Genomic DNA, 13,941 nt, shown 5'->3' on the forward strand with positions numbered 1-13,941 from the left:
TGATGCAGGGTGTTGTGAGCAAACTCTGCCCATATCAACTTATCCGACCACGTGGTCGGATTCCCTGCCGTCAGGCACCTGAGCATCTTGCTCAGATCCTGGATCAGCCTCTCCGACTGCCCATTCGACTCCGGGTGGTAGCCGGAGGATAAGCTGGCCGTGGCGCCAAGAAGTTGGCAAAAGGCCCGCCAGCACTGGCTTACAAACTGTGGACCCCGATCAGACACAATGTCTGATGGGACCCCATGTGCTCTCACCACATGATTCAGGATGATTTGCGCAGTACCCATGGCGGATGGTAGCTTGGGCAGTGGGATAAAAAGGCAAGATTTGGTAAACCGGTCGACAATTACCAATACCGCCGTGAACCCTCTGGATTTTGGCAAGCCTGTCACAAAGTCCAGAGAAATGTGGGACCACGGTCTAGCAGGTATTGGCAACGGATGAAGGAGGCCCCGCGGGCGCTCTCTGGGTGTCTTGTTCAGAGCACACACAGAGCAAGCACGGACAAAGTCACGTACCTGGTTCTCCATCCCCGGCCACCAAAATCTTCGGCGCAGCAAGACCAGGGACTTAGTCACACCTGGGTGCGCCGAAAATGGGGAAGCATGGGCCCATTCAAAAACCTGACGCCGTACGGATGAAGGTACGTACAGTCTGTCAGGAGGTCCCCCACCGGGGTCGGGTTCAGCCCGGTGGGCATCCCGAATGACCTTCGATATGCCCCATGTGACTGGGGCCGCTATCAGGGTCGAGGGGATCACGGGATCAGGTCCGGTCTCCGGCCTGGTCGGTTCCCACTGTCTAGACAGAGCGTCCGGTTTGACGTTTCTGGACCCCGGTCTATAAGACAGTGTAAAATTGAACCTTCCAAAAAATAAGGACCACCGGGCCTGACGGGAGTTCATCCTCTTGACTTGCTGGATGAATGACAGATTTTTGTGATCCGTCCAGACAAGAAAAGGATGATTGGCCCCCTCGAGCCAGTGTCGCCACTCCTCTAACGCCAACTTAATGGCCAAGAGTTCCCTGTCTCCAACCGGGTAGTTCCGCTCGGCTGGAGTCAGGCGGTGCGAGAAGAAGGCACATGGATGCAGCTTCTTCTCTGGCCCCACTCTTTGGGACAAAACTGCCCCAGCTCCGACCTCGGAGGCATCCACTTCGACAACGAAGGGTTCCTCTGGGTCGGGCAACTGTAAAACGGGAGCAGTTGTCAAGAGTGTTTTTAGCTCGTCAAAAGCTTGTTGGGCCTGCACCGTCCATCGGAACGGACCTTTTCCTGTAAGGTCCGTTAACGGAGAGGCGACTGAGCTAAAGTTCTTAATGAAACGCCGAAAAAAGTTTGCAAAGCCCAAAAACCTTTGCAGTTGGCGTAAAGAACTTGGAGTTGGCCACTTCTCCACAGCTGATACCTTAGCCGAGTCCATGCGCAGGGTGCCCTCGGCCACTACAAACCCCAGGAACGAAACCGTGGGGGAGTGAAAGACTGACTTCTCCAGTTTGACAAACAAATGGTTGTCAAGCAAAAGCTGGAGAACTCGTCGGACATGCCCTATATGCTCGTCGATGGACCGACTAAAGATAAGAATATCGTCTAAGTAAACATTGGACGAATTTACCAAGAGTCTCCCGCAAGACCTCATTGATAAATCTCTGGAAGACTGCGGGGGCATTCATTAACCCAAATGGCATCACCCGGTATTCATAGTGGCCAGTGGGCGTAATGAATGCAGTCTTCCACTCATCCCCCTGCCTGATCCGGATCAAATTGTACGCGCTGCGAAGATCGAGCTTGGAAAAAACAGAAGCTCGCTGAAGGGCTTCGAAAGCCGTGGCCATCAGCGGCAGCGGGTACCGATCCTTGATCGTAACGGCGTTCAGACCGCGATAATCGATACAGGGGCGCAGGGTGCCGTCCTTTTTGTTCACAAAAAAGAACCCTGCCCCAGCTGGGGAGGAGGAAGGACGGATGAACCCCTGTTTAAGTGCCTCACGCACATACTCCTCCATAGCCACCTTCTCTGGACCGGAGAGCGAAAAAAGGCGCCCCCTAGGAGGAGTAGTGCCGGACAAAAGATTGATGGCGCAATCGAACGGTCTGTGGGGGGGCAAGTCCTGCGCCCGGGACTTGCTAAAAACTTCCCGTAAGTCATGGTACACAGGGGGAACAGCTGCCAAATCCGGCACCTCCATCTTCGGTTCCGTCGGAGCAGAACCCGTGCCACCTTGCAGCAAACACGAGTCGCGACACCGCGTTCCCCAGATGAAGATTGATCCGGTGGCCCAGTCGATCTGAGGGTTGTGTCTTTGCAGCCACGAATACCCCAAAACCACCTGGAGGTGAGGAACGTGAGTTACAAGAAAGGTAATCCGTTCCTCGTGGTTTTGCAGACGCAACGTGAGAGGTCTTGTCCGTTGGGTTATCGGGCTGCCCGCTACAGGTCGGCCATCCACCGCATGGACCGACACTGGTGATGCTAGCGGTTGGACCTCAATCCCCAGCCTGTGTACCAGATCGCTGTCAATGAAATTCTCCACCGCACCTGAATCGACACAAACCTGAAGGTTTGTGTTTCCGAGGCCCCAGGACAACCGGGCCTGCAAAAGCAGACCTTGGGCAGGGATGGTAGGTCGGCTCACTCCCGAGTCCCTGACTCGAGAGCGGCCTAGATGTTTTCCGGCCGCCGAGGTCGGGAGAACGAACCCGATGCCGAACGGGCATTGGCACGGGCTGAGCCCAACTGCATGGGTTCGGGATCCAGGGCCGGTGGAGGAGACTTAGGGGGCGCCAGCAAGCGGGTAAACGGGGGGCAGGTACCCCGCTCCCGGTTTCGCTGGCGAAGACGGGTATCGATGGCTGTGGCCAGCGTATAGGAGGCCTTAAGGGTCGTTGGACAGTCCCTGGTGGCCAGCTCATCCTTTATCTTCTCCGATAAGCCACGATGAAAGATGGCGGTGAGAGAGCCCTCATCCCACCCACACTCCGCCGCTAGTGTCCTAAATTCGATTACGTAATCTACGACTGGCCGATTACCTTGGGTTAGCTCAAGTAAGCGTGGGCCTGCCTCACGACCCCCCGAGGGGTGGAAGTAGGTCTCCTTTAAGGCCTCCTTAAAGGCGCTTTCGGATGAGCATTCCGGAGCGTTCTGCTCCCAGAGGGCGGTAGCCCATTCCAAGGCTCGGCCAGTCAATAGAGAAACGATATAGGCAACCCTCGACCGCTCTGTGGGGTAGCGGGAGGGCTGCAACTCGAAGGCTAGCGCGCACTGGAGGAGGAAGCCACGGCACCTCTTGGCCTCTCCCGAATATCTTTCAGGAGGAGGAATGGGGGTGTCGCGGCTTCCACATCCTCCCGAATGGGGTGGGGGGTGTGGGCCGGCTCCTAAAGCTGGAGACTGCTGGCTAAGCGCAGCTACCTGCTGCGCCAATTGGCTAATGGCCACCTCGTGCCTGCCTAACGCCACACCCTGGTGGCGTAATACGTCGATAGGGGGTGGCGTTTCTGCTGCGTCCATGGTTGGTCGCACCTTTCTGTCACGTGGGAAGAAAGGACGCAAATGCAGAAGTAAATAAAAATAATAATATTTTATTTAATTATAAGGACAACAGAAAGATAAACAGCAAACAAAAAACAGAACACAAAAAAACCCGATCGGAAACTCCGACGGAGCTGCTGGCGCAACTAAATGAAAAATAAACAAAGTGAAACCAAAACAGAAGGAAGCGGGACGCGAACCCCGGTCAGCCGCGTGGCAGCCGGGAGCGTTACCACCGCACTGTAGTGGTGCTGGAAAACGGGAGCGCGAGAACCTCTAATACGCTTAGGAGCGAAGGGAGAGGAGGGGAACTCCGAGGAGCGCTAGACCCAACACCGCGACTAACAATCGCAGTGACCGGTCGGCGCGCCCTGGATCGCGGAGCTGACACACCAATCTGAAACCAGAAAGAAACAAATAAACAAAGTTAGGCAGTTCTAGACTGCGGATTCGAACCGGGGTCTTTAGCACGGCAACCGCTTGCTCAGCGGAGTCGCCACCCAGCGGTTGGAGAATCCAATGTTCAGAATAACTGAAGGCACTGATGCCAGAATACTTTCAGCGCTTTAACACAGCGCTGAGTGAAACCGCTAACGCTAACTGCTAGCGCAAAATGAACTGCAGTTCGAGGACTGCACCGCGTCGCACCACACTATATCTACGAGACCAACAGAACATACCAGTTACCTCAAACCTTGCGGTTTTACTTACCCGAATGGCATACGCCACCAGGGCTACCAGCTAAGGCTACGAACGTGTGGACGACTGCCACCACGGACCGGAAAACAAACAAAGGTGCGACACCCGCTGCTGTGTGGAGCTGGCTTAAGTAGTCAGCCCCACGGCTGCGGGTGATCAGCACTAATTAGGAGGCCTGGTATAAGAGGCCTTTGTTCTCTGAGCTCTGTAATGTCTGCTTCGCTGGGAACCCGGGGCACGTTCACCAGCTACCACAGACCTCGTTATAGGGTGAGGCTTCTTTTGTACATGGCAGCCTCTCACTAACAAAAGCTTTTTTGACTGGGCAAAGCAGATTTTTAGATAACTCACAATAATCATATAAAAACCCTTGTATGTGGACACCTGACCATAATCTTGTTGGGCATTCCTTACACAGCCTAAAATAGCCTACACTCTTTTGGAAAGGCGTTCCAAAATAGCTATGTAATAAATATATTAACTAAATTCAATGTCATTACTTCAGGCACTGTCGGACAAGAAGATCTGGCTTGCGATCACTGCTCCAATTTATTCAGAAGGTGTTCAGTGGGATAGAGGACAGGACTATGCAGTCCGCAGGAGTTCCTCCACACCAAACCAGGTCTTTATGAATCTTACTTTGCATGGTCATTCTGATACAGGTAGGGCCCCTCCCAAACTGTCACCACAAGCATCTAAGTTATTTAATATTATTGATATTTGACACTTGTTAGATATGGATGTGTCTAAAATATCTGAACTTAATCAATAAGAGGGCTGTCCACATATGTTCGGCCATACAGTGTATATATCTATTACAAGTTTATGTCAATGTTTTACCTGAACTGTATATGTTAAGTTCATGGGTAGTTATTTTTAAAGAGTTTATCTCATCTGTGTGTTCACATAAAAATGCAACAGATTTTTACTAGAACAAAGTAATAACATGTCTTCACCTAACCCTAGCATCAGTGTCATTTGACTTTCAAATAAAATCTACACCAATCAGCTTTTGTCAGCACCTTAAAGAAATCTCAAAAGCTTCTTTTCATAAAGAAAGGTGACAAAAACTCAATGTAATTATAGTTATGACTTTGTTTACTAATTTCAAGTTTTTAAGCATTCAGTGATTTACCTATTTTCCATGTAGTTTTATAATATAACAATGCATTTGTTGTTTTAGTAATTCTAGCTTGGAGGGACAGAATGAATTCTGTGGATCATATTGATAGAGAAAATCATATCATTTTCATTGGGCAACATGCTAAACAGATGCTTCAGTTCTTTCTGCAGCTGCCATTATTCACAGTAACCTAGAACTCTGAAGCATAACAATAAAGCCTTTACCATATTATTATTACAAAACATGATGATTAATTTGAATCCTGGTGATATCATTGTCACCCACAACCAGAAGCTCAAGAAAACACAATTGGCCCTGCTATTTAAGGAATATGAATGGCATTCCTGTCTTTTGACCACAATGGATTAGTGCAAGTGCACTGATGAACTACAGTTCAAAAAGAGGTGATGGCTTCAGATATCTCAGAGAAAACATTAAGCACCCTCCCAAATTCATAGCTATATATACAGTATGATAAAGATGGCATAATGGGTACAAACTGAAAGCAGTCCGAAAAAAATCTATTTTAAATGTCATTTTATATCATATACGTTTGAGGCCAATTTAGAAATTTAATTTTTCTAGTTTAATTTTAGTTTATTATTTCATTTGACTAAAACACCTTGCTTAAATTCACTCCCATGAAAACATCACTTTCACTGCTGGACTGAGAATAGTCTACCAACCAAAAATATATCCACCCAACAGCGCCCCGTAGGCAGCGTCCTGTGACCACTGATAAAGGTCTAGATAATGATCAACTCAAACAGCAGCAATAGATGAGCGATCGTCTCTGACTTTACATCTACAAGGTGGACCAACTAGGTAAGAGTGTCTAATAGAGTGGACAGTGAGGTGTTTAAAAACTCCAGCAGCGCTGCTGTGTCTGATCCTATCATACCAGCACAACACACACTATCACACCACCACCATGTCAGTGTAACTGCAGTGCTGAGAATGATCCACCCCCCAAATAATACCTGTTCTGTGGTGGTCCTGTGGGGGTCCTGACCATTGAAGAACGGTGAAAGCAGGCTAAGAAAGTATGTAGAGAAACAGATGGACTACAGTCAGTAATTGTAGAACTACAAAGCGCTTCTATGTGGAGCTGATAAAATAGACAGTAAGTGTAGAAACAAGGAGGTGGTTTTAGTGTTATGGCTGATCGGTGTATACGATGTTTATTATTAATATAATATTTAAGTATTATACAATTAGCTCTCTATTTAACAAATAAAACAAGGTTTGCAGTCTCTCAGTCACCACTGATGAAATGCAGTTATACTGTGGTACTGAGGTATGACTCCACTGTACAATTTGAACACAGGTCTGTTGTAGAAAAGAGGATGACTACACATCTATGCTTCCAGCTTGCTTTGGTGTTGTTGGTACTTTCACCCTGGTAGTAATATTGCTTTACCATATGCTTTTTTGCTGTTGTAACTGTGCAACAGTAAGGCGGTATATGAAAAAACCACACCGTACGAGGAATCAAAGTCGGTATACCAAATGTACCATCATAACGCCCAGCTCTACTCAGAACCTACCTCAAAAAAGCTCACAGGCAGTTTACAAAGAAAAAAAAATCTCTGCTGTTTGCATAATCTGCACTCCCACTGAGGGATACAATAGCTCAGCTGCTTGCACCACCTGCACTTCTTCTGATGATAGTCACAGACTAGCACCTGGCCTCTCAGAGACATCTGAAATCACTGCCTGCTTCCTTACACTGCCCAACAATGGATTCTTGTACAGAGTCGTACCACATAGTAGTCATAGTTTAAAGGCTCATTTTGAAAAGTCGAAACACCTGATAACACTTTTTAGCATTTAAATTTTTTTAAAACTAATAACAGTTAAAGTGTGCTTCTCATTAAGACAGACTCTGAATCCAAAACATCTGCAGCAGGTGCTTGAACCTTCCTGCTCTTCATAAAATTCTTTGATACTGGAAAATCAGCATATGCCATAAATAAATAGTTAACATGATGTGTTGTACCAGATATAATATGCTATGAGGATTTAAGTTTTACTCTAAAAAAACACACAATGACTTGCTGTAGTGTCCTCCACATTATGGTTTTATGCTGGACTAGTCTCTACAAATATTACACAACATTACACACTGAATTATTTCCATATGTATGTGTTGCTCAATATGGTATGCAAAACTCTATAGTTTAAGCCTGGTTGATAAAACAGATGAGTTGCGTTTATATGTTTAACATACTGTGTTTACAGTTAAGGTCAAAACTTTATACTGACTGAAAAACATGTGTGATAGCAGTTGTGTAATACAGCTGAATAATACAGCTACTATTCTATATGTTACTGAATGATTGGAACACATACTTCTTCATCCAATAACTAAAGTAAGTCCTTTTATAAGTTTATAGTTAAAAAAATTTAAATCTTAAAATCTCCTTGCATACAGCACATGTAATATTCTGTCAAAAAGCTTCAGGCACAACTTTGTTTAGATCGCTGACCACCCTACCAGGTGAAATTAGTAGTGTTCAACCAAATGTGTTGTTTTTCTGGCATTGACTTCACCTTTCAGTATAGTACATATTCCCAACATGGGTCATGGGTAAGATAAAGTCATGTTAAAAACTTGATTTTAGCATGTCTTAGTAGTTTAAAATCCAGTTTTGATATGGACTGGGTCATTGTTCTGTTGGAATGCCAAACTGTGTAACTATGTATGGTATATAAATATGAGGTAATCTTACTTTTACATTATTTTCTTCCGTTTCTGTGCTGGACAAGTTCCGCAAGCATTAAATCTTAATTGGATTTTAATAAGCTGTTCACCAAGTACAAAACCATGGGTAAATGCTCAGTGTAATTCAGTGCCCCATACATGTACACTTTTCTTTCATGTATTAAATCATGTGTATTAAAAAAAAATACTGTATAAAGAGGACTGTATAAAATTAGTCAAAACTAATTCATAATTTGCTAAAATTAATAAAAGAAACTAATAAATATTTAAAAATATTTTAGTCAGTAATAACAAAAACATTATGAGACCCTTGTGGGACTGACAACCGACAGCACATCATGTAGTTACAATTAGTCAGCAGCTGCTTTGTTCATTCTGGTTTATTTCTCTTAATTTGTTCTTTTTTAATTATTTATTGAAAATTTTTATTGAAATAGCATAATAAATTAGGTTTGGAGATTGGGAAAGACAATTTGATTAAGGCCCCCAGAAGGCAAGAGCCAACTTTGAGCTGTAATATTATTCATCATGAATAAAGTCTTTTTTTTCCATAATCATACCAATAACACCTTCTTTATTAGTGATTGTTTTTAAAATGAATATAATACAGATAAAAACTTTTGCACTGATTCTCAGCTTTCTACCCTGAGGATACCTGTGTAGATTGGGCACCTTTTACATTGCTTATTTCATTTCCAATACACAGTGGCTTTTTTCACATAAATAATTGTCACAACCTTTATATGAAAAATTGAAAACTGAAAACATTTTTGGCCAGACAATTAAGTTTTTAAAAAATACCAAAAAACAACAACAACTACTTCCACTTGTAGTGGAAAACTGAAATGTCAACTATTTAGATGTATTTATTCTCCTTGTTTAGTGCTTAGTACTAAGTACAGCCTCATTTGGCTGCTGTTACAGCCAACAGTTTAGTTTGCAATACATGATGAGCTTTGGCACATTCCTCTTCACAAAGTTCTTCCAGGTCCAGGCCATTTAAGGACATTACATGTTTGAGGAATTACTACAAACTACTCCAGTGTCGCCTTCATTGTGTGCTTTGGGTTATTGTCTTGCTAGTTTCCAGTTTAGGCATTTACTAGTGAGGAGGACATTTTTTTTATATATATAAGATACCCCTGTCCTCTAAAAATTCATTTTTACATCATTGCTGCCCCCCTCACCATATTTTACAGTGACTATGGAATTACCTGGCTAATGTGCCTAGTATATGCCACAAACCCCGGTTACACTACCTCCCAATGTCTTAGTGTTGGCACACCATAAATAGGCACTCTTACTTCCTGTCCTTCAGTCAGTGTACCCATCCCAACCTCAAAGGATAAAATAATGAGTGAAAATGAAAAAGAATATATAAATAAATAAATACAATAAAATGGAATGGAATGCCTTTATTTGTCATATATACATGCACACATTTACAGTACAATTAAATTATTTCTTCGCATATCTCAACTTGTTTGGAAGCTGGGGTCTGAGCGCAGAGTCAGCCATTGTATGGCGCCCCTGGAGCCAAGAGGGTTAAGGGCCTTGCTCAAGGGCCCAACAGTGGCTGCATGGCCCAAAGCCCTACCCACTAGGCTACCACTGTCCCATTTTTAAACATTTCCCCTGCTGCTAGTTTTTTAACAGTTGCTTCAATATTTTTTCGCATTTTACAACTAAATGAGCACAAATTAGCACAGAGCAAGTTTTATGCTCTTTAGAGTATTTAAAAGTTAACCTTTCCTCTTTAGTGCACAAACATAAGCACATTTAAATGCAAAATTACTGTTTATTTGCTGGATTTAACTTAGTGTGGAAAGTTGTAGCCTAGTGGTTAAGGAACTGGACTAGTGCTGGTTCAAGCCCCACCATTGCCAGGTTGTCACTGTTGGGCCCTTGAGCAAGGCCCTTAACCCTCACTTGCTTAGATTGTATACTGTCAGTCACTTTGGATAAAAAAGTGTCTGCTAAATGCTGAAAATGTGAAAAAACAACAGTAACATTCGCTGTGCAACTTCTGAATATTTATGTTTTATTAAAAAATGAATAGTAATTGTGCACAGTAATGTTAAAAGGTTCGTATCCTGTACAAAATGCATTAACATATTTTTACTTCCAAAAGCAAAATTAGAAACACAGACTTTGACCAGGATTGCCACACTTTTGCATAACACTATGTAGTGTTCATTTAAATAATGTATATAAAGTCTATAAAGGCTATTAAGGGTACCACTTCAGTGTAATAAAGAATGAAGTGAACAGGACTATGATAAGCAGATGATCTGTTGAATATAAAAGATGATAAAACTTACCCAGAGTCATGGAGAGCAGAAGACACAGGATGGGATGATAAATCCATGTGGTTGCTGGTTTCATCGTATTATCTGTATGATGAACGGTTAGATCCTCAGACTGTGATCCTCGCGCTTTCTACCTGTTGATTAACGCCGTGTACCGCTCTGTACTGCGCGCGTGCGTGTGCGTGTGGGTGTGGGTGTGGGTGTGGGTGTGTGAGGAGGAGGAAAAGCTTTGCTCCACATACCGCTTCTGCTGGAAACAATCCGTCCTCGGTGCTTTTTATCACCTGCACCCCTCCTACCCTCTTTTACCCCCTTCCACAGCCGCGCTCATTAAGAGGTGCTGTAGTCAAGCGCACCCCCCGCTACACTTCTGTAACTTGTTGATTTTGACGTGTGTGTGCGTGTGTGCGCGCTCGCTGTGGTGGTAGGTGCGGGGTGGGGGTGTTGATGATGAGCGGACCGGTTAACGATTGTTTTCTCAACCACTGACTCATCTAATACACATTTGATTCGCAGACGTGTAGCAGTGCATATAAAGTTTCTATTTTTTATTTTTTTTTAACTTCATTTTTACTTCATTTGGACAGAGTAGCCATGAGTATGCCCAGTCCATCGCAGGCCACCACAACATCATCCATTCACCCTCTCACTCACATCTTGAAGTAATAGGAGTCACCTACTACACGTTTTGTGCAGTGAGAGGACACAGGAGTAAAACCAGCCTAGCTAAACTTACGTGGACACATGGAGAACACGTAAAACTCCCTACAGCCACATATAAAAACTCTAATTGTTTTGTCTGGTAGGAATTATTCAGATAAAAATCTCATCAGACTGTTGGGGTAGAAATGGGTTACACTGTTGCCCCAAAACAAACAAACAAACAAACACACACACACACACCTTAGCCCTCATAACATGAAAATGGGGACAGTATGAGATATTTACTACAACCTCAAATCAGAAAAAGTTGGGACAACATGGAAAAAAACCAGATTTTCTGACATTTACTTTGACTTTCTCCACACATTCTCTACTGGGGACAGGTCAGGACTGCAGGCAGGTTAGTCCAGTACCTGTACCCTCTTCTTCCGCTGCCATGTCTTTGTAATGTGTGCAGCATGTGGTTTTGCATTGTCTTGTTGAAAAATGCTTGGATGTCCATGGAAAAGTCTTGAAGGCAGCATATGTTGCTTTAAGATCTCAATGTACTTTTTCTGCATTAACGCTCCCATCACAGAGTGTAAATGACCTTTGCCTAGGGCACTGACACAGCCCCATACCATGACAGACCCTGGCTTTTGGACTTGTTGCTGATAAAAGTCTGGATGGTCCTTTTTGTCTTTGGTCCGGAGCATACAGCGTCCACTTTTTTTCCAAAAAAGACCTGGAATGCTGATTCATCTGACCACAATACATGTTTTCACTGTGTGATGGTCCATCCTAGATGCCTCAGAGCCCAGAGAAGTCGACGCCGCTTCTGGACATGGTTAACATAAGGCTTCTTTTTTGCACAGTAAAGTTTAAAGTGGCATTTGTGCATGTAACTCTGTATTGTAGTGCTTAACAAAGGTTTGCCAAAGTAATCCCTTGCCCATGTGGTTATATCAGCTGTTGTTGAGTGGCGGTTGAGTGGCGGTTCTTGAAGCAGACTCATTTGGGGTGTGTTTGGGGGAATGTAATCCCTTGCCCATGTGGTTATATCAGCTGTTGTTGAGTGGCGGTTCTTGATGCAGACTCGTTTAGGTGGACCAATGGGGAACCAAACATGAACCACTGGGATACCTAAGGCAGACTGCTAGGAGACCCCTTTGGTGCGGGCCACTGGGACATCTTAGATGGACCGCTGGGACGTCCATGTTGTGCCTTGGCTAAAGGTTGGATTGAGAGATGATGGAGCTGCCCTGGGCAAACTGCCTGCTGTTAAACCCTGGAAAACACCACCCCCCACACACACAAAGAAAACATTTGGGTATCAGAAAGTATGCTTTATTTATTCATCATACATCAGCACTGACAGCATGTTCTTTTTATTGCTGTTATTCTGTTTTCACAAAGAATTTAACAGCCTTCCATGTTCTGTTTTAAAGGGCATAGGGTTCAGCTCGCAGACATATAAGCAAAGACGGCAGAAGTTTGCAAGTTCTTTATGTAAGTAAATGTACCATTATAAGGTCTTTTATTGAGGGCAAGCAGTACATGCCCATGGCAGTGAGGGCACATAATGATTTGCACTACAACTGCATAATTAATCTGGAAAAACTATACAAATTACATAATTATCTTTAGCTAACCATGGCAAAAAAACAGAATTCAAATATTTTTATACATGAGGAACCAAAATATACAAAATACTTAAGAATTTGTTTTAAAAATGCTGCTACATCGCTCATAACTAGACATGCCAACATTCAGTAATGCAGTTTCTCATGATATTTAACCCAAACTATAGTCATCATCAAAATAGTTACTTAATAATCTACATGACCTCTGATGACTGAGTTAATGTAGAGCACCCAAACATGAGAACAGTTCTTCAGTAGAACTTGACATTGACATTGAAAGTGGTTAAATGTATCAAATTAATTAGATAAAATAAGAACAAGCAGAACAAGTAGATTTTTATCACCGTCCACTGATGGCTTTAGATAATGATGTATTTTAAAAATATTAATGCAAATCTTAATTTAAAAATACGTATGCAAAATCTTTAAAAATCATATTTTTACACTATATGGATTGTAGTAGAAGTATTGGGACACCCCTTGTAATGATTTAATTCATCACCATAACAACCACACACATTGGCCTGTTTTAGCGTCAAGCAATGTACAAACAAACGAAAGCTAAGTGCTATCAAACAGCGTTTTGGTGCTAACAACCCAACATTTTTAGCATGTTATTTCACTCCATTTAAAAGTTTTTAGCGCCATTATTCATTAATGTCATGAAGCAGAGAAAAATTATAGCCTGTTTTGCAGTCGCTTCTCTTCCTGCTACTGTTTATATTGCGTGATGTCAACTTGTCATGCACCATTTCCAATCACACAACCATGTGAGCATGAGCTTTTTCACTGCTAGTTTATTGAAAACAGGTGGCATTTTAGACACAATTCAAACCAATGATAGAATGAATTTTATGTTTAAATAGGTGTTTTATTATTGGGGACAAGTGTTTATCCCTATTTATAAAGAAGCACCCATTTTAATGGTGATTAGTGTGACATTTGTCCCCAAGAGTATGTTGTGCAGGTGCACACACAAACACACACACACTGTATGGAGGACTATATGACATATATTACCTTTGGTTAAACTGCTTTTCAGAGGACCTTTCTGAAAAGTTACTGCAAAAATAAAACTTTAACCCATTATCTGGGTTAATTCTATTCATATTTTCCCATTTCAAATCTGTTCCCCTTTCTACTGCCATTAATATTTTACTCATTTTAGCAAGCTGAAGTGTTCCCTGTTGTAGCCTGTAATATTCACTGTGAACATGTATTTCTCACTCTTAAAGCAGACAATGCTCCTGGATGGGCAAAGAGA

At 43.3% G+C, this 13,941-nt stretch overlaps 1 protein-coding gene across 1 annotated transcript in view; it reads right to left on the reverse strand.

The window, feature by feature from the left end:
* Window positions 1-290, reverse strand: part of hgfa (hepatocyte growth factor a) — a 42,884-nt gene extending 42,594 nt beyond the window's left edge. Inside the window, exon 1 of the mRNA XM_063006148.1 lies at window positions 287-290. Within this exon, the coding sequence (XP_062862218.1) occupies window positions 287-290 (4 nt within the window). The remainder of the gene's footprint in view (window positions 1-286) is intronic.
* Window positions 291-13,941: the final 13,651 nt, after the last annotated feature.

The sequence above is a fragment of the Trichomycterus rosablanca genome, chromosome 1 (assembly GCF_030014385.1).
Source record: "Trichomycterus rosablanca isolate fTriRos1 chromosome 1, fTriRos1.hap1, whole genome shotgun sequence".
Taxonomy (NCBI): Eukaryota; Metazoa; Chordata; class Actinopteri; order Siluriformes; family Trichomycteridae; genus Trichomycterus; species Trichomycterus rosablanca.